This window comes from Mesoplodon densirostris, chromosome 9 (assembly GCF_025265405.1).
Source record: "Mesoplodon densirostris isolate mMesDen1 chromosome 9, mMesDen1 primary haplotype, whole genome shotgun sequence".
Classification (NCBI taxonomy): Eukaryota; Metazoa; Chordata; class Mammalia; order Artiodactyla; family Ziphiidae; genus Mesoplodon; species Mesoplodon densirostris.
The window spans coordinates 99,334,147-99,360,135 of NC_082669.1; the positions used below are offsets into that span (position 1 = coordinate 99,334,147).

At 43.8% G+C, this 25,989-nt stretch overlaps 1 protein-coding gene and 1 non-coding gene across 2 annotated transcripts in view; both read right to left on the minus strand.

The window, feature by feature from the left end:
• ZC3HAV1 (zinc finger CCCH-type containing, antiviral 1) overlaps positions 1–25,989 on the minus strand; it is a 63,951-nt gene that overhangs the window by 5,028 nt on the left and 32,934 nt on the right. The window contains exons 4-12 of the mRNA XM_060107584.1: positions 23,467–24,231; positions 22,566–22,664; positions 22,016–22,139; positions 19,843–20,017; positions 14,305–14,425; positions 10,716–10,818; positions 7,914–8,004; positions 6,978–7,108; positions 6,474–6,604 (exon numbers count right to left, since the gene is read on the minus strand). Of these exons, the coding sequence (XP_059963567.1) occupies positions 6,474–6,604; positions 6,978–7,108; positions 7,914–8,004; positions 10,716–10,818; positions 14,305–14,425; positions 19,843–20,017; positions 22,016–22,139; positions 22,566–22,664; positions 23,467–24,231 (1,740 nt within the window). The remainder of the gene's footprint in view (positions 1–6,473; positions 6,605–6,977; positions 7,109–7,913; positions 8,005–10,715; positions 10,819–14,304; positions 14,426–19,842; positions 20,018–22,015; positions 22,140–22,565; positions 22,665–23,466; positions 24,232–25,989) is intronic.
• LOC132496539 (U6 spliceosomal RNA) lies at positions 2,244–2,350 on the minus strand. The gene has a single exon (XR_009533440.1). It is a non-coding gene; the product is annotated as a U6 spliceosomal RNA (small nuclear RNA).

A 25,989-nucleotide genomic window follows, 5' to 3' on the forward strand; every position in this document is an offset into this window, starting at 1 on the left:
ATCGGCAGGCGAACTCTCAACCATTGCGCCACCAGGGAAGCCCCATTTTTCTTTTATTTTGCTTGGTGTTATTATTGATTTTTTTTTCATAATTAAGATGTTTGAATTCCAGAAATATTGCTTATCCTGAATAAGTCAGATACAGGCCATTCTGGGTAAATGATGTTCAGCTATATTTAGAATTAAAAACTAAAAGTCTGGCTATACTGACCTACCATTTACACTCCCACTCTCCTTCCCAAACACAGTTAATGGCCTGGTGGGAATACTCTCACACTTGTTTCTATGTATTTACATACACATATGTACATAAACTCTGATAAGTTTTATGTTTATTTGTTCCTAAATGGGATCATGCTATATGAACTGTTCTACAACTTTTTTTCCCACTTTAGTCCAAGAAATCTTGCTATGTCAGTACATCTAACCCCAACTCATTCTTTTTAATGGCTGTATAGGATTCCACTGTAAGAATGCATCATAGTTTAATTACTCCTGAAATTGACTGATGAAAATGTAGGTTGGTTTCACTTTTTTTTGTCTATTACCAGTAACACTTCTAAATAAATGCTAAAATATCCTAGTAAATATACCTTTGAGAACCCATATAAATATTTCTGTAGAACAGACTGCAAAATTATAGTGGCTGAGTCATAGGATACGAGCATATTAAGTTTGATATCACAAATTGCCCTCTAAAAGTGATCTAAAAATGTTACCACCAATAATAAAATCATGTTTCTCCACATTCTTGCCAACATTGGATATTATCTATCCTTTTAATTTTTGTCAATATACTGGGCAAAAAGATCTGATTTTAATATGCATTTTATGAATACTAGTATACTGAGCATCTTTTCATATGCTTATTGGCATATTTCATATATGCCAATATATGAACTGCTTTTTCATCTTTTTTTTCTCTGAACTGCTTTTTCATCTTTTTTTTTTTCCTGTTGTATTGTCTTTTTCTTACCGATGTGTGACCAAAACAAGCTTAAATTCAAGAACTAGTAGGTCCATCAAGATCTTTTTACAGTCTTATGCAGTGAGCCAATAGGTACTTGGAAAATGACCAGGGATACAAACAAAAGAAAGTGGCACATTTCTATTGTGCCACCCGAGACGCTCCTTCAGCTGCATTCTGTGCTGCTCTGTTATAGCCTCCGCAAGCAAACTAGGACTGGAGGCTGTGCCCTCTTTATTTGTATTATTTCTCACTGTGATGGACCCCCACTACATATTCTGTATGCACTGCCCACCTCTTTGCATCACAGGACAGTCACACTTCATTTCTTAAATGTCTACAAAGAGCAATTCCTCGTATGTCAATTTCTAGAACTTCTAAACAATTCAAGCTGTTTTGGAATGAAATCTTTCTAAAGCATACACACCTCTCTGCTTTTAAAAAAACAGAACAAACTCATTTTACCCTTTATTTTACTAATACCTCAGATGCAGATATTAATTCTGACATATGGTGTTATAACAGAGGGATGCCCTGTTGAGTTACTAAGGTGGATAGAGCTGTTTTCTCCTATACTAATGACTCCAGCATGAGAAAAAAAAATTGTGTTTGTGCCTTGCAGATCATTTTTCCTCCTTCTCCACTTAAAAGCTATTAACTTTCTTCTTGCTGCCTGCCTCTAGTATCTCTTTATTCCCACTCCACACACGTGCTGGGCTGAGAAAAAAACACTGTTATTGGCATAAGACTAAATGGATTCTGGGGAGCTCCCAAGGATAAACATACATGATCTTTGGCACAGGAATTTTATGACAACATGGGCTACTTATACACAGTTGTTCACTCTTTCAGACCCTGAGAGACATTCCAGAATGCTAACATTTACAGATAAGTGAATTCCAGTTATGCATGTAAAAGGTGTAAATAGTATGGAATTACTGGTAAAAACAGATTTGACTTAAAGCAACTGGAATTAACCATAAAACCTATTTTCGACATTCAGGGATAGCTGTACATATGTCCTAACGGCACTGAGTTTTTTTTACAGTTGTTCAATTAAATTTTTTCTATCTTCTAAGAAAGTCTGTGTGCTAATATGATTATTTTTGTTTATCAATGATAACTGAATGAAGAATGCCTCTTTATACAGGCATTATAGATCTTTGGAGGATATTTTTATCATTCTCCATTGAGAAAAGAGTAACCATCACCCTAAAAACCTGATTTTTAAAAGAAAGCATCCGAGTTTTTTCTCCTTTCTTTTCTTTTCTTTTCTTTTTTTATGGAACGCTTCACGAATTTGCATGTCATCCTTGAGCAGGCGCCATGCTCATCTTCTCTGTATCGTTCCAATTTTACTATATGTGCTGCTGAAGCGAGCACAGCATCAGTTGTTTTTAAATCATGCTTATATAATCTGGAGTCTACATAAGCTTAAATGATCCAAACCAAAGACCCAACCTTTTAGCCCACTCTCCTAAGACCTGACTCTGTCTTGTTGCAAATACCCCTTTCAAGGAACAGATCCTTTGAAATCCAACATCCTCTTCCCTCCTTCTGCCACTGCGTGGCTGTAGGCCACCCTCATTTCTGGCCAGGACTCCTGAAACAACCTCCTAATTGTTCTCTCCACCTGCAATCCTGGTCCTGCCCATCCTCTCTTCACACTGTAGCCAGAGACATGTCATTTCTTTCCTAAAGCCATTGGTGGTTTGCAAGTGTCCTCAGGATAAAATCCATCATCCCTTTAGCATGGCTTGCAAGGTCTTTCAGGATCTGACCCCAACCTACGGCTACAACCTCATCTTTCGTCACTCTCACCACACCTTAAGTGTGCTGTGCTGTGCTGTCCACAGCCTCCCTGGCCTTTGTCAATCTCTCGTCTTCATAAACACTCTTCTCTCAACTTTTTTTTTTTTTTTCCTAGCTAGCTTTTGTTTGTCCTAGAGATCACACTTAGACTTCACAATGTGCTGATTTTCTAGAGTCTACTGTGATTCATTTTTTCATTCATTCAGTATAACTGATGTAATGGGATAATACTGTCAAAATATTATGCTTTTTTCCCTCCAATTCTTTATACACAACTATCCTTCATTTAGCCAGACACATACTTTGCCTCAAAGAGAATTAGAATCTTGGAAGGAATATATAAGGAGAAAGAATTACGGTCAGCTTTTGATTACCAAAATAGGATCTAGAAATACATTGCAAAAAATGGCAGACTTTGTTAACTAGAAAGAACTCTGAATAAGACCAGGAGAAGGAACCCTCTCCCGGTTGAGAGTCAAAAAGGGCCAACTTGGCTCTGACTCAGTCTTTCAGGGACCTTGGGTCTGGGCCCAGAGGGTGATCAGTGACTAAAAGTCAGAGATGACAGGGGAGTCCAGGAGCAGAGGAATGCGTGTATCGCACTCCCTGGTAGAACACCAACATTCCAATGCCCTGGAGACTCTTTGGAGTTTTCTACATAGACACTCAGATTATCTTGACATTTTTGTTTCCTTCTTTCTAACCATTTGGCATCCTGAGGTACCTGGGTTGCAGAATCTTGCACCCTGGATCCTAAACATGTTCCCTGACCTTATACATGTCCCGTCTAGGGTCTTGAATCCAGTTGGTACCAGGACAGGTCCTTCCTTGCGTAGCAGCCCCCCAAACAAGTGCTTCTTTTTCTAATTTCACTTTGCTTCTGCTTTTTATCCAAATCTGAGTTTTTATAATCTCCTCTGCTGTTAAGGTGGGTGGCTTTCACCTAACTGCTGCAGTTCTTCTCCTCAATCCAGTCTGATCAGTTCTGGGCCACCTTCCAGCCTGTAGGAACTTGCTTACTCACCTGCCTTCCACTCTTCTCATCTATGTCCTGTTACATGCCTGGTTTCCAACTCCAGTTTATCAAGATGTAACCCAGAGCCCTTCTATCCTTCCAGGCATGTCTTACCACCTCTTACACATAGTCATGTATAAATTAGACAGACAACAGCCTATCCAGAGGGGTTTCATGCATGCAACAGGGGTTCTTTTTTTTTCCCTCAGAGAGTAGCCATCTCTTTGAGATCTGCCCCTTGGCCTCTTTTAAGATAACTGCCTGATCTTTTTAAGATTATGGGCCCAGTGGTTCATACCAGTCTATCTAGACCGTATTAACAGCATCATGGGAGACAGGACTGGAAAACCAACATTAAAAATAAACACAAACAGGGGCTTCCCTGGTGGCGCAGTGGTTGAGGGTCCGCCTGCCAATGCAGGGGATGCGGGTTCGTGCCCCGGTCCGGGAAGATCCCACATGCCACGGAGCGGCTGGGCCCATGAGCCATGGCCGCTGAGCCTGCGCGTCCAGAGCCTGTGCTCCGCGACGGGAGAGGCCACAGCGGTGAGAGGCCCGTGTACCGCAAAAACAAACAAACAAACAAACAAAACACAAACAGAACAAAAACACCCCCTAATTCCATGTAACAGGAGACAGGCCAAGGAGCAGGACCCCTCCCTGACCTTCACAAGGGAGGGTGGCATGGGGAAAGGTTCCTTGAGGAACACCCTGCACATCCGGAGAACAAGGGGGGCCCTCCTGGCCTCTTGCATCCATGCTACACAAAGGCGTATACTTGGCCATGAACAACTCTCCCCTTTCACCAAATTAAAGGAAGAATGACAGCCAGTGAGTAACACTGTCAAGCCATCCAAATACATTTCAGAGCGTTTCAGCACTCTTCTGTTCATAAAAGAGGAGAAACAGACTAAGCATCCAAGAATGTCACTATCAGAGCCAGTTATGGCCAAGACCTGGGAACATGTATATATATATATATATATACTGTATTTCCATTTTCTAGGAGAAATATTTGTTTGACTTCTGACATAAGAGACTCATGAGAAACTGATGGGTTTAAATGTCACACATGTTATATTTCACTCAAGATGGTTACTCCGCTTTCTCCAAACATTTCTCAGTAGGTTTTAGTGATGTGTTTAAACTTAAGAAACTTAAGAAATGCTCATCTAGTCATTCCCCAGCTTAAAACCCTTCATTAGCTTCCCATGCCCTGGGGTCAAGTCTATTGCGTGGCCATGTCTTGGACCAATTATTCCTGACTCTTTGAGGCTGGTGAACACCACCTGTTCTTAGGAATACCTCTCCAACCTGTTCAGGTGTCCACAGGGCCTGTTCTTTTCATCTACAGCAGGTGAACATTTGCAATCATTAAATTATGTGAAGTAATGGTGGGGGGGAGCATGTCTAACTTGTTCGCCACTGTGTCCCCAGCATGTAGCACATAGACGGCACTCAAAAATATTTGTTCACTGACTGTTTGGCTTCTTGCTTTTGGGGGGGGCCGTTGAATTTAATCTTAGTTATATGAGTTGAGCCCCCTTTGAAAATGTGATAAACTATTACTTGTTCCCTTAAGATGAGTGATTCTTGGACTTGCCTGGTGGCGCGATGGTTAAGAATCCACCTGCCAGTGCAGGCGACACAGGTTCGATCCCTGGTCCAGGAAGGTCCCAAATGCCAAGGAGCAACTAAGCCTGTGAGCCACAACTACTGAGCCCACATGCTGCCACCGTTGAAGCCCACACGCTTAGAGGCCGTGCTCCGCAACAAGAGAAGCCACCACAATGAGAAGCCCGCGCACCACAACAAAGAGTAGCCCCCGCTCGCTGCAACTAGAGAAAGCCCGCACGCAGCAACAAAGACCCAACGCAGCCAAAAAAAAAATTTTATTTATTTATTTTTTTGCGGTACGCGGGCCTCTCACTGTTGTGGCCTCTCCCACTGCGGAGCACAGGCTCCGTTCGCGCAGGCTCGGCGGCCATGGCTCACGGGCCCAGCCGCTCCGCAGCATGTGGGATCTTCCCGGACCAGGGCACGCACCAGTGTCCCCTGCATCAGCAGGCAGACTCTCAACCACTGCGCCACCAGGGAAGCCCCCAAAAAATTTTTTTTAAAGAAAGAAAAAAAGATGAGTGATTCTTTGGTTTTTGTTTGGTTGGGTTTTGGGTTTTTGGTTTTTGAGTTGCATGAAGGAATTTAGGAACAAAAAGAAAGAGCTGAAAAGGTTTTGTGTGACCACTGGTGTGGCCTGAGTTGGGAGAGGCCTCATTTCCCATCTTTGATTAGAACATAGCAGTGGCAGTAGGATGGGCATAGGTCAGGAAGAGCCATGGCCGGAACTGAGTAGCAATGGTAGACAAAGTCACCAACAAGGGTGCAAGATGCATCAACAATTGCAAGATGTATGACATGCCTTGGTTTCCCCGCCCTGCCCTTCCCGCAAAACACAGAAGACAGACGGGAAGCAGGGCTAAGGTGCAGTAATCAAGTCCCACGGCAATTTCCCACTCTACTTTGGACATTTCAGGTTAACATGAGCTTATTTTGTCTCCATGACTGTAAAAGCCTGGATGTGCTGGTTAATACAAAATAATTACATATACCTCATAATAGGAGCATGTGTAGAGCCTGAGCGATGGTTCTACTAGTTCGGCTTCTCTATCCCATACAAACCTTTTCCATATTTGGTGTCACAAATTCCATGTAAGACCCGGTCAAAATTATTCTCACAGATAGACTCTACATGGGTGCGTCTCACTGCACAAAATAGGATTTGCTCGTCTCTCTTCATCTCCTTTTTCTTCCTAATATAGGAAATGTGAGACTTAGTATCGGGAACGTTCCTCATCCACTCCAGTTAATAACATTAATCCCAAGTAAAGTCTAATCATCTTAAAATTTTATTCTGCTAGCTTTCAGAATGGAGCTACTAACATTAAGGCAACAGCTGTAAAAAGTAAATATATGAAAACTTTTAAATGACAGACACATGAAAGCATTTAATTGTAAAGCTAAAGCTGAAAGAGAGAAGCTTGAGTGGACACAATGAAGACACAACTAGAGATGGAAGAAACTGTTGACTACTAAAATGAACCAGTGAATATAAATCTTAAAAGATAGATCTTCACTAATCCTCTCAAACTTTATGTCAAGACACCTGATAATGTGGCCACCAACCTTTCAAAAGCCTTCAAGAGCTTTGCGTTCTGGATCTTCCTTATCTTTTCAATCTTGAAATTTTTCATGGAAGCTTTAAAACGCTCATTCACTTTGGCATATTCCAGAGAGCCATTATTGATCTCAAACAACTAAAAAAAATTAAAAATATATGAGTGTGAAACAGGAAACATTTAAGGCATGATATGTCCAAATGTATGGCTGCCTGTGCCATGGAGTATCCTTGCCAGGCCTCTGACAGCAGATGGAAGAAGCTGGCTTAGGCTTTCCACATCTGGCAGTCCATTCCAGTGATGAACGACATGGCATGGAGCCCGTCTGTTCAGGCTGACTTCAGGCTAACAGAGCGGCCCCACCCCATCCCCAGGTGTGTGACTTAGTTAGTCCAATGACCTGGTGAGTTCTCTGCCTAAAGCCAGTGCAGGGGCAGAGGCATTGGAGGTACCCAAGGAGCCCAAGCAGAGCTGCCTGCACCCAAAGCTGGAGTCTGATGTGGAGGCTAAATGATCCAGGAAGAGTCTCGCCCCAACCAGGCGAGGTGATGAGGTAAGGCACATTTCAACTCCCATAGAAACTTGTTTGTTAACTCCAACTAATGACAAGTCGCTTTTACTGTAAGTTCCAGTTTTCTCATCTGTAAGGTAGGGAATCGAATATCTATTTTACAGGTTTGTTGTGAGGATCTATCCCAAGGAGATCGTATATGCCTGGACTCTAGAAACAATGACATGCTCTGGAGAAGACTTGTTCTATGGGAAAGTGGCACATGACACAATCACCATTTAGATGTCAGCCTTTGAATCTTGATTCAAGGGTTTTGCAGAAGCGATTCACTCACTCCTTCACTCATTCATTCATTCAAATACACACATTTGTAGCAACGTACTTTGTCCCATCTTTAAACAATTCACCCACTAAAAAGTAAAAACCAAGTACCTCATAGCCGTTCGAGGATGAGACGCACGTGTCCTGTTGAGGAAGAAATACTGAGATGAAAGGCTCTGGTTGGGTCCTCACCTGCTGATGGCTGCAAACAAGACAGAGAAAGAAATTCACCTGGCTCCCTGTTTCATGTGCCCAAATCACTTTCTGTGCTTAACTTCAACTAAGGTGAGGTTCCTCAGAAAACTTCCCCTTTGTATCTTCTTTGGACTACATCCCTGCATATTCCTGGTACACACATATCAGTAATCATGCTTTTAAAAAAGGTGGTAATCATTCATAATTTGGTAAATTGTTATTTTCCCATTGATTTAAAATGTAAAAGCCTTGACTCTTTTTTACATTTCTACTTAACCTTCAAAGGTCCTAATGTGTTAGCATTAAGTAAGTTTGTCTTACAGCTTCTTTGTCAAGTGATAAACACTAAAATAGGGGTACAGGGGAAAGAATCCTGCCTTTCCTGGATGAACTGTATTTCAGAGAAACCATACACGTGGGCGTTCTCTACTAACATGTACAATACATAGGGATTTATTGTACAATTTTAAGTTTGAAATTTTCCATAATGAGAAAATTAAAATTTTAAAAATGCTTTAAGGAAAAAAACTCTTTAAAGACCCCCTTCTGGGGCTTCCCTAGTGGCACAGTGGTTGAGAGTCCGCCTGCCGATGCAGGGGACACGGGTTCGTGCCCCGGTCCGGGAAGATCCCACGTGCCGCAGAGTGGCTGGGCCTGTGAGCCATGGCCGCTGAGCCTGCACGTCCGGAGCCTGTGCTCCACAGTGGGAGAGGCCACAACAGTGAGAGGCCCGCGTACCACAAAATAAAAAAATAAATAAAATAAAATAAAAAATAAAAGAAAGATCCCCTTCTGTAAAATGAAGATTCTTTTGGAATGAAAGAAATTGGCCCCAATTTATATTTTAAGCTCTGATTTCCATACTATGCCAGTACAGTGCAGAACAAATTCAATTAATACGTTGTAAGGTGCTCATCAACAACGCTATAGTTCATTTCTCTTCGGGCTGTTCAGAATAATACTCACAGCCCTTAGTCTGTCCTAAAGCAGTGTGTCCCCTCTGGGCTCATGACAGCAGGATTCAAGCTGGTTCTCTCCACAGCCGCCCACGAACAGTTTTCTCAATTCATTTTATTCACTCACTCACTTAGCTGACTATTTAGTATCACTATGTACCATTCATCATACAGAGTATTTCAAGAGCTTTGAGGAGCTGATATTTGTGGAGGGGAGGGAAGAGGTGGAGGATTATGCTAGGGGAGACAGGTGGGAGTGTACTTGACGCCTCTCAACCCTGCGATATTTTTACTTTATTCATTTGAATGTTAAAAGAACTGGAGGGAACCTTAGCTGGCTAGGCTGATCCGATTCTAATTCTTGGGAGTTGGAATTAAGAAATTCAGAGAAAATTGGGTAGTAGCGGCAGAAGGTACAGCTGAAGGGATATAAAGATTGGAATAGAGTCCGCCTGCCGAGGCAGGGGACACGGGTTCGTGCCCCGGTCCGGGAGGATCCCACATGCCGTGGAGCGGCTGGGCCCGTGAGCCATGGCCGCTGAGCCTGCGCGTCCGGAGCCTGTGCTCCGCAACGGGAGAGGCCGCGGCAGTGAGAGGCCCGCGTACCGCAAAAAAAAAAAAAAAAAAAAAAAAGATTGGAATAATGAGGTTAAAATTGTCAAGCATTAGCCGGAGAAAAGTCTTAGGAGATATAAAGACAGATATGCACATATAGATAAGGTTGCTGAGTCTCTTAGCAGGGGAATAAGAATAAGAAGAAAAGCAGCTAAGATTTACTTGACAAATGTACTAGGATCAAGCCCATGTTACAGATGGGGGGATGCAGAGTGATTAGTTTGTCCAAATCTAATTGTCCACAACTAATAAGCAGCAGGCAGAATCTGAGCCTAAACATGTAGCTCCAGAGTCCGGCCGTTAACCTGGTCACAGGCAAAGATCTGTGACCCCAGGCTCCTCAGGCCCTAAAGCAGCACTGGACCCAACTCCCGGTCCTAAGGCCCTCAGAGAGCTCAGCTCCCCAGCCTTGGCTTCTTGTAAGACCTTGTTTTCCCTACTACACCACGTTTATCCCTTTAGTAACTTCCCGTTTCCATGCAATACCTTAATTCTTACAACCAAAAGGACCTAATTAGAACACCGACTTCACACCTGCATTGACGTCTGTTTTACATAATCACTCATGACCCAGGAAAAAAAAAATCCAGCTCCAAAAATGTTCATGAGCAATGTAGGTTTGACTGAGTTTCATGAGCTGACAGAGTCACACTGAATCCCCACAGCAAAACTTCCTTTACAAATCCCCTTTCATCAACTTTATCTTTCCCCAAAGCCTTTACTCAGGCAGCTACCACATCCCTTTTTCTCTCCATTTCTTTCTCAGCCTCCCAGCCCCTATAAATCCACTCAACAAAACTAAAGATCCCCAGAAGAACCCACAGCAAAACAAAAACCCAGTAATTGTGCATTTGATCCTTTCCTAGGAACAACCAGCCGTTCACAGCTGAAGAAGCTGAGCCCAGAGTAAGAGATCTGCCCAAAGTGCCCCGGGAATTGGAGGGAAAGACAGACTTCCTGCTCTAGAATTCTTTCAGTCGCGCTGTACCGCTTAGCAAGTACCTCACTCGTTAAAGCAAAAGGAAACTGCAGTGTTATGCGAGCAGGAACATTTCAGAAAACAGGGTTCAGATTCATGAGCGACTCAATGAGATCAGCGTGTTAACATCTCAAACGTGTGCCAGCAAGCGGCGTTCCAGACACTCACGCTTGTCCACGTTTCACCTGCTCCATATTCCAGTAAGACACAAATGTCGGCCTTCTGACGATATCCTTTTGGGTCTTGGAAGCTATGTTTGTCTGAATCATCCCTTTAGACAGAAAAAAGAAAACACAAATCAAGAATCAGTCCTAGGAAATGATTTATTGTTATTTTTCAGAGGCTAGTAACACAGCAAATATTCATGACTCAACTGGACATGTATGAATCGAGAAAATCCTTTTGGATGGAAATTACTCATGATAAAAACTTGTATTCTTCACTGCCCTTAGTATAAGACCCAGAAAACAAAGGGGTGAATGAGCATTCCTGAATTAATCTAATCTTTAAATCAAAGTCAGGTGGTAAAGAGAGCTAGGGCGTCCAGATTACAAGACGTCACCCATGACAGGCATCAACGATTATGGGTTGGAATGTGGTAGCTGTATCTTAGAAGTTTTTTCCTACCTCAAATGTGAAATGTCATTTTCAATTCACACATGTTGTACACCTAAGTCTAAGCTGCAGCCAGCATGAGCTCTTTAAAAAGTAAATCATCGTACATTGCTAGTGAAAGTATAAAACGGTACAACCACTTTAGAAAACAATTTGGTAGTTTCTTATAAAGTTAAACATACACTGCCTATGCAATCCAACAATCCCGCTCCTAAGTATTTATCCAAGAGAAATGAAAAGCTACATCCACACAAGAACTTGCGTTTGAATGTTCCTAGTAGCATTATTACAAGAACCAAAAAGTGAAAACAACCCAAATACCCATCAACAGGTTAATGGCTAAACAAGCCATGGTATATCCTTTTTTAAAAAAATTTATTTCATTTATTTATCTTTGGCTGTGTTGGGTCTTTGTTGCTGAGCGAGGGCTTTCGCTAGTTGTGGCGAGCAGGGGCTACTCTTGGTTGCAGTGCGCGGGCTTCTCATTGCGGTGGCTTCTCTTGTTGCGGAGCACGGGCTGTAGGCATGTGGGCTCAATAGTTGTAGCTCGTGGGCTCTAGAGCACAGGCTCAGTAGTTGTGGCGCAGGGGTTTAGGTGCTCCACAGCATGTGGGATCTTCCCAGACCAGGGCTCAAACCTGTGTCCCATGCATTGGCAGGCGGATTCTTAACCACTGCGCCACCAGGGAAGCCCCATGGTATATCCTTACAATGGAATATTACTCAGCAACGAAAAGGGAAGGACTACTCTATATGCAACAACATAGATGAGTGAAAAACAGTATTCTGAGTGAAAGAAGTGAGCCATATGCAGAGTACACACTACAGGGTTCTATGTATATGGAATTCTAGAACAGATAAAACTAATCTATAGTGACAAAGTAAACTGGTTGCAGAGGAGAGACCGATTGCAAAGGGGCATGAGGAAACTTTTTGGATTGATGGGAGCGTTCTAGATCTTGATTAGAATAGTATTTGCACACACTTGTCAGCACTCATCCAACTGCACACTTAAAATGGATGCATCTTATTGCAGCAATTATGCCTCAATATAGTTTTACATCAACATCAACAAAACAAACAAACAATGACAGAAAGAGCAAATCAGATCATGCCACAGCTCTGCTCAAAACCTTCTCAAGGTTTCCAGCTCATAAAATATTTAAGTTTCAACGTCTGCTCTCATCTCTTACACACCTCCTTCCCATGTGCATGGGCTGCCCCCTCCCTTCCAAAGTATCCTCCTCAGATAAAAGCAGGCTCCCTCCCATGATTCCTCCATTCTCTTTCTGCTTCATCACATTGCTTCATTTTCCCCGTAGCTGTAATTATTTTCTGAAGTTGCCTGGTTTGCCAGCATCCAGAACAGGGCCTAACACACAACTGACACTCTAATACTAGTTTAATGAATAAGAGCAAATAAGAAATAGAAAGAAAGTAGTCTGGAATACTGCAAACTTCTCTGAACTGGTTTCTATGAACCAAGTGAACAAAATTATGGGGCTAAAATTGCTCCAGATTCAGGAACAAGGTATATTGGTTCTCATCTCTCCACCACCTTTCACCACAGAGAATACCACCAAAAAAAATTTTTTTTAATTTAAGTGCATTTTTAATTTGACCACCCAACAGAAGAGATTTTTATTTTTCTCTATTGCCTTCTAGTCTTGGTCCACATGCATACATTGCTGCACTTATCATACACATTAAATTTTTTAAAAATTCATTTCTGTTTTAAATATAACATAAAACCCAAAAAGTACAGAAATACAAACTTGGGGTTCTGTTTTCTTCATTTAACAATATCAAATTTTGCTTTTACTACACAGTTTTCATAATTTTTAACAACCACCCAATACTCCACTGAAATTTAATACCTTAATGTGTTCAGTCACTACCTTACTGGTACACGAGCTATTCCTCTAGTTTAGTACTGTAAGTAAGTCTTTAACAGAGACCTTTATGCCTATAGCTTATTTTTTTCTTGTGAATTACTTCCTTAGAAAGATTCCTGAGAAAATAAAAAAGCAACATATTTTAATATCTCTTGATATGTATTGCCAGGTTGCTTTCCACAAAAGTTGGTATAATGGCCCTTCAAAGCTATATGACTTAACACACCATAATTGGTACAGGACCCAAATCTCAGGTACCACCTGGGAATGTTAAGGACCTGACAAAATCTCCTTTACCTCTTTCAAAGCACCTACAGGGCTGGGTCCTGAAAAGGCAAGTATCTGACCACACGCAGGGGGTGTCCCATGGATGTAGCCGATGGGACCATACATTCAGAGGGAGAGCAGTTTCTGCCCTGGTTTCTTACTAAACACAACAGACAGATGGGTAGAAGGTAACCAGAAAATCTTCCTATGGAGGCTCAAATAAACATGGCGGAAGGCAAAGTCTTTAGAAAAGGTGATGGATAAAACCACTGACCTAGATGATGAAGCCTAAAAGGAAGAGCAAGGTTCTAAAATTCAGAAGGGGGACTTCCCTGGTGGCGCAGTGGTTAAGAATCCACCTGCCAGTGCAGAGGACACGGGTTCAAGCCCTGGTCCGCGAAGATCCCACAGTGAGTCCGCATGCCACAAACTGAAGCCCGCGCGCCTAGAGCCCGTGCACTGCAACGAAGAGTAGCCCCTGCTCGCCGCAACTAGAGAAAGCCCGCGCGCAGCAACGGAGACCCAACACATCCAAAAATAAATACAATAAAATAAATAAATTTTAAAATAAATAAATGAATGAATGAATAAAATAAAACAAAACTCAGAAGGCACCCACAGGCCCAAGGTCTCTACTGCAGTCATCAGCACCTGAAAATTCTGCCTCAGTCTGGGAAGCAGCCCACCTAGAGTCAGAAATTAAGAATGGCAGAGCTGGAAGTACCCCCAGAGACCACGTAATCCAATGCCCCCATTTTACAGGGTGCTCGGTGCTGTCCCCAGCTACTCTGTGTCAGAGCCGAGACTCCAGAGGACGGGTCTTCTGACTGCCACTGGCTCCCACCCACTGAACTGCCTGCCTTGCTAAAAAGAACCCGGGTCCTGAGCACAGCACGCCAGGCTACTCCATTCCCACTCCCACGTGGATGCCACAGGCCGGATTCCAGCAACAGGCACCACTGCGAAACACAAAGACTTACCTTGGAAACTCAGCTCGTAGTTTTGTGAACCCGCCTGAAATGGCACAATTGCCCCGGGACAGGATACAAAAAGAGACTCCAGGTATGAAGAGTCGATGTTTGAAATTTGCTCATTGTCTTTCTAATTAAAAAAAAAAAAAGGTAAAGACTTCAGGGTAGGCTTTTAAGAAATGTCTACTATGATATCTTATATGACTTTATTTTAGCCGTGGGATTTGAACAGGAATGCACCCTGCCTCTCAAATCAGACTGCCAAGTTTCCCGGGTGGGACCACATCACACCCTTCTGTAGTCTCCACCGCGGGGCTGAGAGCACGCTCTACATTGCAGAAACTGACCATACCCTTGGTGGAGGCCTGACAAGCAGAGCTCTTTGCAAGTCTTTTACACCTTCCATAAAATATGACTCAAGTGTACAGAGCAACTGGTACCCGACGTGCAGACATGATGTCTAACAAAATCCAACACCCTGCCATGAAGTAGAATGTCACAGCTATCAGCCCATCACACGATGAGAAAGCACGTTTAAAGCTGGTATGAAGGCATGTAAAACTCCAACAGGTGTACTGCTGTCCAAATGAGAGTGATAAAGCCCTTCTCCTCTGGCTATAATGAAAGGGGCACCCCCAAAATGGAACGATATAATCTCCAGCCTCAAGGCACATATGATGGGTCTCAACACCAGAAAGGCTGCGTAAAGGGAAGTGTGTTATCCTAGGAAGGGGGCAGACTAGGCCACCATTCCACTGTCCCCACCCTATGTCAGGGATGACAGACCAGATATAAGCCCCCAAGAGCAGGGGTTCCCGATATCTAATGGTAAAGAGTTCTTGTTCCCCGTGATCTAGAATGGAGGATGACAGCAAGATCCTGTTGGCAGCCAGTGGTGGGCAGGGGCTCCCGGTCCCTTTAATGACAGGCCAGACTCTGCAGGCTTCAGCTACATCCACAGCATTCCCCTTCCCTAATGGAAATGCCTGCAGGATGTAAGGGGGGAGAACCAGAACAAAAGCTTCCAAGGAAGGCGTCCCAGATAGAGAGGTCTCTTAGCCTGGGGAGGAACATGGTGGCACAGGAAAACTGGGTTCAAGTATTTGCACACAGTGCAAAGCAGGAATAAACTTGATGTGTTTCTGGAGGTAGAACCAGGACAAATGGGAGGAAGGGACAAGAAGGCTAACTTCAGCAGAACTTTCTGAACTACAGTCGTGAACAGTTACGTCATACCACACGATGTTTGTTGCAACGGCTGCTGGGACATGTATCGGGATGACTGTAAGAGAGACTGCCATCCAGGGTGGGCAGTAGGAAACTAAGTTTCCATGATTAGATGATTCGCTGGGAAACCATATGCCTTCCTCAGACCCCAAAGAATGGCTGAAGTGGGCAAACACCTGCGAGCAAGGGTGGGTGAAGGCAGCCATCATTTCTGGGCACCCTGGACTTTTTTGGGTTTTCTTTGTTTGGGGTTTTTTTCTTTTTTTTGGCTGCACCACGCAGCTTGCAGCATCTTAGTTCCCTGACCAAGGATTGAACCCATGTCCTCAGCAGTGAAAGTGCAGCATCCTCCACTGGACCACTGGGGAATTCCCTGGGTACCCTGGTTTGATGACTTGAATCTCTGCCTTAATTTTCCATCCCCACAGTCCTGTACCCCTCAACTGCCTGCTCAGTTCTGCAGAACCCTGTTCCTGGCTGGAAGGAATCTGCAAACTCTAGGTCAAAGCCTTTCAAACTTGAATGTAAATGCGAATCACCCAGATCTTGTTAAAATTTGGATTATGATTCAGGGGAAGTGGGGGAAGAGTTTTGGAGCCTGCATTTTTTAAAAGTTAATTAATTAATTTTATTTTTGGCTGCATTGGGTCTTCACTGCTGCACGCGGGCTTTCTCTAGTTGTGGCGAGCAGGGGCTACACTCTTCCTTGCGGTGCGTGGGCTTCTCATTGCCGTGGCTTCTCTTGTTGCGGAGCACGGGCTCCAGGCATGCGGGCTCAGTAGTTGTGGCTCGCAGGCTTAGTTGCTCTAGAGCACAGGCTCAGTAGTTGTGGCGCACGGGCTTAGTTGCTCCGCAGCACATGGGATCTTCCCGGATCAGGGATCAAACCCGTGCCCCCTGCACTGGCAGGCGGGTTCTTAACCACTGTGCCACCAGGGAAGTCCCAGAGCCTGCATTTTGAACATCTCCCAGATGACACTGACATTGCTGGTCTGTGGACCTGACTTTGACCAGCAAGGCTTTAGGGTCTATATCAGCCATATTCACTAGAACTTTCTTTGACAATGGAAATTTCTCTGTGTTGTCCTATACGGTAGCCACGAGCCACATGTGGCTCTAGAGCACTTAAAGTGTGACTAGTGTGACAACAACTGATTCTTAATTTTACTTAAGTTTAATTAATTTAAGTTTAAAATTAAATAGCCCCAGAGACATTGCTTTGGGAAAGATCCCCAGTGTTCTTCTTCCTTGCTTCAAGAAATAAATCCTTCCTTCTCTGGGAAAAAAAAAAAAAAAAATCAAATAGCCACATATGGCTAGTGGTTGTCATACCGGAGAGAACGAGGCCATTAAGTCAGTGTCTGAGCATCTGCACAGCCTCTCATGGTTCACGGGGACATTCCTCTGGCTCTGCCCTCACTGTACTCCAGTTCTGAATGGGTGAGTGAATGAATGAATGGTAGAGCCTTCAATTATGCATTCTCCCAGAAGACTTGAATTTATACCTCAGTTTCAGTTACCAGGTCTTGGCTTTTGTCTTGTGCCTACATGTTTGCCTTGATCTTGCCTTTCTAGAGTTATGGCTTGCCCTTGCCCTGGGCAATTCCCTCAGGTCATGGACTCCTGCCCCAAAAGGCCAGCTTTCACAGCTACTAAGCTTGGCTATCTGCTGGTAAACATCTTGAGGGTCTGGATCTGCACCCCCTGACGGATGCAAAGCCCGTGACTGCTACCTGGCTCTGCCCTCCCGTCACTCCTGCTGTAACTCCATCCTGCACCATGGTTGCCCACCATCCTCTCCTGGTCCACCAAGCACCTGAACTGCCATATATCAATTCTACCTTCCAGAGGGTTCACTGTCAAACATATGCATCTACCCTTTGTTGGCAAAAGTTTCTATTTCTCCCAGTTCCTACCAGAGAGGTTCCTAACCCGGAAATCTCAGTTGCCCAACTCTTTTTTTTTTTTTTTAACATCTTCATTGGAGTATAATTGCTTTACAATGGTGTGTTAGTTTCTGCTTTATAACAAAGTGAATCAGCTATACATATATGCCCAACTCTTATTAAACATTCAGTTGCAAGAAATAAAACCTGTAGGGCTCTGTCTGAAAGCTATTCAGTCCACTCTTTTCTCTAAATATTCTAACCTGTACACTGGATCAAACCAGGTCATCAAACAGCTGTAAACTTGGACCATAATACATTGAACTATGAAAGAAACCAGGCTGCAACGTATGTTTGTGTTTCAGATCTCCCAGTACCACCATTTTTATTTTACTTGGATGACCAGCAAGGAAAACACCAAACCCAGGGCCTCTTTTTCCTTCCTTCCTTTCTTTTTTTTTTTTCCTTTTATAACAGAAGTGCCCACTCAATTTATATAATGATGGGTCGAACTAATATGAGACCATAAGAGTTTATTCACATCCTCAGAGAACACATTCCATTTCTTACAACAGACAAGTGCCACAGATTCAATGGCTATAACATTTTTTGTGTTCGTAGGTAGAACGTTACATTCTAGAACTGTGCATTTAACACAGACTGAATATCCCAGGGAGAACTTCATATTAAAGAAGTTTTATCAGGAAGTTTCTTGATGTTTTACTAGGGGACATGAGGGACAGAACTTGTGTAAATTTAAACATGACCTTTTACCCCTTTAAGTTCCTTTTGGTCTCTGGGATCATGATGTCACTAGAATACAAATATTTTCTAACCCTTCTCCCCTATCTTACTGAAAATTGCAAGTATTTGACCTAAGAACCATTGAGACCTATAGTTTACTATTTTAATTTCATTTCGTTTCGTTTAATTATTTTATTTAATAACCAAGGCTCAAGAATTTGAGTTTATAATTTCTATTTCCACAGGCACCTCACAGAATCACTTTTATGGAACTGCGCTTTGACATCATCCTCGGCTTAAATATGAGAAGAGCCCGTACAAAGCTAAATATCACAGGGGTTTTCATGCCGAGGTGCTTGATAGGTCACTGCAGGAGGGGAAAGAAAAGAGCTCTGAGTCCCGTCCTCTTTGCACAGGGCAGCTCTGCTTCACCCTAGTTTGCTCATTTAGGTTCTGTGAAAGCTTGTTTGATAGCATGTATCTGCCGCTAAGACCGCTGGGAAACCGCCATGTACTGCACGGATGGTGGGACCAAGGCTGAGGACCTCACTCACCACAGCACACAAGGTCCCCTCTGTGTGGCCCCATAGGAGACCTTTTTCTCAGGCCTCACTAACAGAAAAAAAGCCGTGCTTCTCCTGAGTAACTGGAATGGTCTTTTCATGGAGGCACAGGGGACCATATAACAGATAGTGTTCCTTTGCTTGCTTTGGCAGCTGGGGAGCACAGAGCCAAATGTATAGCCCATCCACTTCTAACCCTAGAGAATCTGACGCTGGCCTTTCCTCATCCCTACTTTGTCTTTGGCTTCATTTTCATCTCTTGCTTTTCTTTTCTCTTTCTCATCACTCTGATTTCATTGCCTACTTAAGCTCACTCCCTCCCTCTCTCTCTCTCTCTCTAATCCTATGAATCAAAGGAAAGAAAGGATACTAGACAGAAGCTCTGCTTATCTAAACTTCTCTCCCGAGTGGCATGGACTTATATACACTACCAAACGTAAAATAGATAGCTAGTGGGAAGCAGCCGCATAGCACAGGGAGATCAGCTCGGTGCTGTGTGACCACCTAGAGGGGTAGGATAGGGAGGGTGGGAGGGAGATGCAAGAAGGAGGAGATATGGGGATGTATGTATATGTATAACTGATTCACTGTTATAAAGCAGAAACTAACACACCACTGTAAAGCAATTATACTCCAATAAAGATACTTTTAAAAATTAAATTAAATTTTAAAAAATAAACTTCTCTCCCTTTACTATGTCCCTGTGTGGGTAAGTCTAGAATCTTCTAGTCCATCTGAATCCAGACTCTGACTGCATCCTAGTAAACATCTATATCAGTCTTCTGATTTCTCAGTCTTGCCTCCTCTTCTGGCTGAAAGCAGTAGTCTCTGTACATTTATGTACTAATACATAGAAAGCTATCTCAAGGTTCCAGCCCAGTCCCCGATAGCGAGGAAAGAAGGATATTTGGCTGGCTCACGGATCAAGGAGTTCCTTAAAAATAATTATAATTTTTTATGATGCAATTGGAGTCCATGCTTGCTGGGTATAATGTAAAAAAGCACCACTTCCTCTACCATGTCCTTGCTCCACGGGTAACCACATAGGTGTCAGACACTGTACTACTAGTTTCTTCTGAAGTTGGCAAGTTTATACAAGAGCACCCACAAGGAGGAATGGTACTCACCTTCTCTCCATATTGAACCCATTTGTCATTTCCATTTCTCCAGTACCAAATCCATTTTGTGGTGAAGAGAGAACTGGCCGGCATTGTGACAGATGAAGGTGTGGACAGACGTCGGATGGGATTATAATTACAAGTCATCTTCTGGAAATTGATTTTATAATTTCCACTAGAAAGGCTGAGAGGGAAAAGTTTAGTGTTAACAAAATGCTTCACTGAAACAAAATGCTTCTGTTTTCTACACTCTGGTCTTCCCTAATAAGAGGATAGAATTAAACCTTGAGAGCTGAAAGGGATCTTTGAATTTCCCTTATACAGCTTTTGGTCTTACACATAAAAGAAAAAACTGAACTACAGGGAGGTAATGTAACCTGCCTACCCCACATATTCAACGGTGTCACAAAATGTGTTTTTCCCTCAAAAAATATCCCCCATGATGCAGGGGACACGGGTTCGTGCCCCGGTCTGGGAAGATCCCACATGCTGTGGAGCGGCTGGGCCCGTGAGCCATGGCTGCTGGGCCTGCGCATCCGGAGCCTGTGCTCCGCAACAGGAGAGGCCACAACAGTGAGAGGCCCGCGTACCGCAAAAAAAATAAATAAATAATAATCCCCCATAGACAACTGTGCCCACACAAAACAATGGATTGGCTCAATGTTTGTTAGAAAGTCGGTTAGAAACTCACAGTAGGTCAGTTTCTTTCAATTATTATTAAAATAGTTATCAAAGTGTGGTTCAAGACCTTTTCAGGGAGCCAGCAAGGTCAAAGTTATTTTCATAATAATATTAAGACATCACCTGTCTTTTTCACCTTCATACCCTCACAGGTGCACAATGGAGTTTTCCAGAGGCTACATGATGTTTGATTTCACAATAAAGAGATTTTCAAAAATATATAACTATTTCAGTCTTCTCAGTGAATTTGGTTTTGTTTTGTTTTGGAAAAGTTATTTTTATAGTTTTACTTACATAGTTATATGTGCATATAACTATATATAATTTAGATATATAATTATCTAAAATGTTATGTTAACATGAATGAGTTTATTATTGTTATTTTTAATGTATCAGTAAATATTTAATTTTTCTCAGTTGTGATTTTTAATATGGTAAATATCAGTAGCTATAATCCACATAAACAGAAGTTCTTTGAGATCCTCAATACATTTTAAGACTATACAGGGCTCCTGAGACCAAAAAGTTTGAGAGTTACTGCTCTATTAAACACCTCCTAGATCAGTGATGTTCAACCAGGAGTGACTTTGTGACCCAGGGAACATTTGACAATGTCGAAAAACATTTTTGTTTATCACAACTGGCATGCAGTGGGTGGAAGCCAGTAATGATGCTAAACTGCCCCCCCCAAACAAATAATTATTTGGTCCCCAAAGTCAATAGCGCTAAGGTTGAAAAACACTGCTTCAGATTTACCTGGGGGGGAGAAATACACCTAGAAGCAAAACAGCTGACGCCACCCTCTAGTGGCAAAATGCAGCAACACAGAATCTCCACCAAAAATTCACTAAACTTGCAGACGACGACACATCCATATTTTCCCCCCAAAGAATTTCCTTGTAAAACAGGATGCAGCTTATAAATATGGTCATGGGTGGTATCACCCATATAAGCCCTAATAGAAGCAGAAATATAAGGTAGCCTCTTAGAAACCTCCAGGGTAGAGAAAATAGCGAACATAGAGGAAGGTATAAAATGCTAAAGTAGACAACAAAATCCTGCCCTAGAACTATATGAAATGACTCAAATCATTCTCTCAAACTATGAAGTTAAGTCAAAGCTCTTCTGAGCTCATCATTTAGTACTTTTAATAGTCCTACGATGAGCTGATAGGAATACAAACCAACCTACACATTGTGCTGTTCTGCAGGACACACTGACAAATATAACTAAACACATATTTGTGTCCCTGTTTATTTCACCTGAGTTAGCAAATACTCCCAGAGTCCCTTGTATTAGCCAGGCTCTGAGTGACTTCAAACCTGCCCCACTTACGTATTTTTCCTCATTAACTCAGCAGGCATTTGTCATTTTTATCTCAAGAGTTAACCTGAATGGGATTCTGAAGGAAAACTGCTTTTTCTTCTTCCCATAAGCATAGCACTGGGCTTTCTTTTGATGATGTTGTGCATCTCACAAGCCAGACCAGCCACCAACTTACGTGCAGACTTTGGGGTCACAAAAGGCCTTCTCAATATCCTCCATGAGCGGGAGGTCCATCCAGGTGTTTGCATCTAACATCTGCCACCGATAGGGCAGGTGGAAGTGAACTTTGTTGCACCTCTCTAAAAAGACAGAAAAGAAGGCTGAGCAATTCGGCCAAGTTCACTGCTGACTCTCCCCATCCTTTCACGGCCTGCCTTTCCCATCCTGCCTGCCCTGCGGGCACATTTCCCAGCTACACCTGTGCTCAAGCTGGCCCCTACCTGCATTGCCCCAGTCTCCATTATTACCCATGGAGACTCATCAGAAAACAAAATTCTCTGCTCCCCAAAAAGCCATGTTACCCACATGGAAATCTGAGATTATAAATTTACAGTTACCCTTTCTGCACCCCACATGTGGATTTACTGAGACAAACTGCTCTCCAGCATAGGCAACTGCTTTTGTGTTTCCTTGAAGCCCTGACCTAAAATTCATCTCTCCCAGAAGAATTCCCTCACTAATCTCGCACTCTTCTGAACTGAAAAGTCCTTAAGTAAGTTACTCACTAAGTTGACAACCCTTATACAGATGGTCAAGACAAATTTCGTCTGAGCCATGTTCATCCCTCGTAGAACATATGGTACTCGCAACATCAGACACGGAATCTACAAAACAAAAGAGGATACATGTATGCTGATCCTAATATTTAAACTGAAAATCAAGATATCTGGTCTTACAGTGGGGAAGAATATCTGAAATGGGGGCCACGTTCAAGAAAATTCTTATGATTCATGTACTGCTCATGAGAGCCTAGACATGAAAGCAAACATGAACATCTGGGTCACCTGAGAGTTATGTTTATTTCTTAAACCATAGTTAAACTATTCCTGTTCTCAATAAATGTAGCACTTATTCTATACAGTTCTAGGGTCGGTCCTTCCACCTTCATATGTCAATCTCCTCATCAGTAGCGCTCCTTAACCAAAACCCCTTTGCCCTTTAATACTGCTAAGGGACATCCAAAGGGAAACCACTAGCCCTAGCTGCTCTGCTGCAGACATGAGACATGGGGCCCCCCTCCGTCCCTCAGTGACTCACACAGAGCCCAGCCTGAGCCCTTGTTGTAATCTCGCTGGCAGGGGGAAGAGAGATTTGAGCAGAGTTCCGACCATGGGCCCCCTAGGCTGCAGCTCTGTTGCTTAAGGAAGGTGTACAATGAGGGACCCTGGGCAGAGTCAGTGCTGCTTTGTGTCGGGGCAGTGGTCTCCCCATGTGTGGGCAGGACCTGGCTTGTCAGCCTCTGACTTTCAGAGCGTAACACATCTTTCTCCCTACTGACTGCCGATGTGAAGCCAAAACTAGTGGCACCAGTTTTACCTACACGGGTAGCTTCATCTGTCACTTTACTAGAGCCATTTGGTGGCACTGTGGCCAGACTAGCCCCGAATGTCTTCTCTGTGTGTTTACCATTAACAAAGGCCATGGCCCCATCGTCGGCAGCTGTCATTTGGCCAGCAGCCTGCAGATGACTGCGAGTCACTCCGGTGTCCTGACCCCTAGGTAACGATTTTTCTCTCTGCCTACTGGCTGTGGTTTTGTAATTTAACGATCTCACGGAAGTGGCATCCGTGGCCATGCCATCGACGTTATTATGAAAAAGCGGGAAGTGCTGGCCGTCTTGATTCCCACGTCTGCCCTCCGTGTTCACGCAGTCCGAGGAAAGGATGGCCGTGCTCTTTCTGGTGGTGATGGTTCCAGGTGTTTGTGGAGAACCAAGAGGAGAGAAGGAGACAGCCTGACTGGGAGAAAACAAACTCTCTCTACCAGTGTCTTGGTCATTCTGCCAGGATGCGGGGCCCTTCCACTTGGGAGCTGATGTCGAATCAAAAGTGAAGTAAGCATTGCTGTGATTCCCACAGAAGAGATCCTCCAGACCGCCATTCTCTGCAAACCTCTGGCTTGCTCCCCCTTGACCGGTTCCTCCAAGACCGGCCGCCGCGGACGAGCCTGAGGAAGGCGGAGGGCACTCCTGACTTCCCAAATGCGTGAACTTGTGGGTGAGATCCTTGACAGGCCCATCGTCCACGGGAGACCCGCGGCCGGTGGGATCTGGGCTGGGGGGGCGGGACCTCTGGGCAGAAGCCGCAGCAGAAGGAAGAGAGTCCCCGCTGCCCCGGTCTCTGCTCTTGCTTCGGCCTCTGTATGCCGCATCTCTGTGATGTGAAGGAGGACCTGGGAAAGAAAAACCAGACGATGGAAGTTGGTGTTAACGTGACTAACTTCCCTGCCCTGTTCCGCCTCAGCTCTTTCAGGTTTGCTACCGAACTTCTATCAAATTACTTTTGTGTGAAAATCTCGAGAAGGTGCTTATGAGAGTGCAGGAATCTGTCATCCTGCCAGCCCTGCAGAAAACACCACCTATGACCTAGGATAAAGGTCCCACTGACACTGGCTCTGCTTGGCTTCTCTCATGGGACTTAGATGTAGCTCCCAAGTGCCCACACTCTTAGGTGGGGCTGTCCACAATTCTCTAGTTCCAGTCACTCACCGCTAGGGTAAATGGAGAGACAGACTGGTGCAAATCAGGGAGGAGTTCCCCGAAAGCATTTAGAGTTTGCCCATATTGTGATACAGGCGTACCTAAGTTACGGATTCACGATACTTAAAACAACAACAACAAAAGAAACTACAATAAAGGTCTGATTTCACTGAAGCTTGAGAATTTTCCAGAGTTGTTCATCCAGCCCCCCAAATGCCCAAGCTTAAATGAGCAATATCCAAAAAAGAAAAATTGGCCTCTCTCTAGAAACGTGGTAAGTCACACCCCCGGGAAGCAGAGAGGAGGGAGGGAGTGAGCATGTGTGTTCGTGAGTACGTACAAAGTGCGGTGTGCATGTGTGTGATGTTTATATGTGGGGTGTGCTGTGCTGGGTGTGTGTGCATGCATGAGGTGTGTGTGTGACACGCATGTGTGGTATACACGTGAGGGGTGTATGTGTGTGTGTGGTTGCATGCATGGTGTGTGACTTGTGTCGGTTGGTGAGATATGCATGTATGGTGTATGCAGCATGCACAAGTGTGAAGTCTGTCTGTGTGCTGTGATTGCATGTGTGTTTGTGTGGCATGTGTGAAGTGTGTCCTGTGCATGTGTTACATGTGTTGTGCGTGCATGAAGTTTGTGTATGTGTGGGGAATGTATGTATGCAAGTGGTTGTTTTTATGTGCATGTGGCTGGAGCCTGTGTGTGTGTGTGTGTGTGTATGTGGTGTGAGTTGTGCTACTGTGTGTGGGAAAGAGGAGGAAGAGAGGTCCTTTCTCTTCCAAACCCAGGGGGCAGCAGGAATATAGTACAAGCAAGCATCCTCCTCCTATCAACTAAGTAGATTAACTAGAAGTGACAACAAAGAAAACTCCCTCTCGCATACAATAAATTTATATTGAGAAACTACACCAAAACCCGTCCATCCAGATGTTCCCCTGTCGAGAGGGCATTGTCGTGCAGGAGAAAAAACACGAGATGTGGAATCAGAACACGTGAGCCCTGCTCCTCTCGAGTCCTGTGAGGCCCTGAAAACATTACTTTTCTTGATTCATAGCATTACCCTTCACTCTTCTAAAAATGATTTAAGCCTGCTCACAATAGAAGTCACTTAAGGAACTTCCCTGGTGGCGCAGTGGTTAAGAATCCACCTGCCAAAGCAGGGGACATGGGTTCGAGCCCTGGTCCAGGAGGATCCCACATGCCGTGGAGCAACTAAGCCCGTGCGCCACCACTACTGAGCCTGCGCTATAGAGCCCGTGAGCCACAACTACTGAGCCCACATGCCTAGAGCCCGTGCTCTGCAACAAGAGAAGCCACCGCAATGAGAAGCCCGTGCGCTGCAACGAAGAGTAGCCCCCACTCGCCACAATTAGAGAAAGCCCACGTGCAGCAGTGAAGATCCAACGCAGCCAAATAAATTAATTAAAAAAAAAAAGTCACTTAAAATG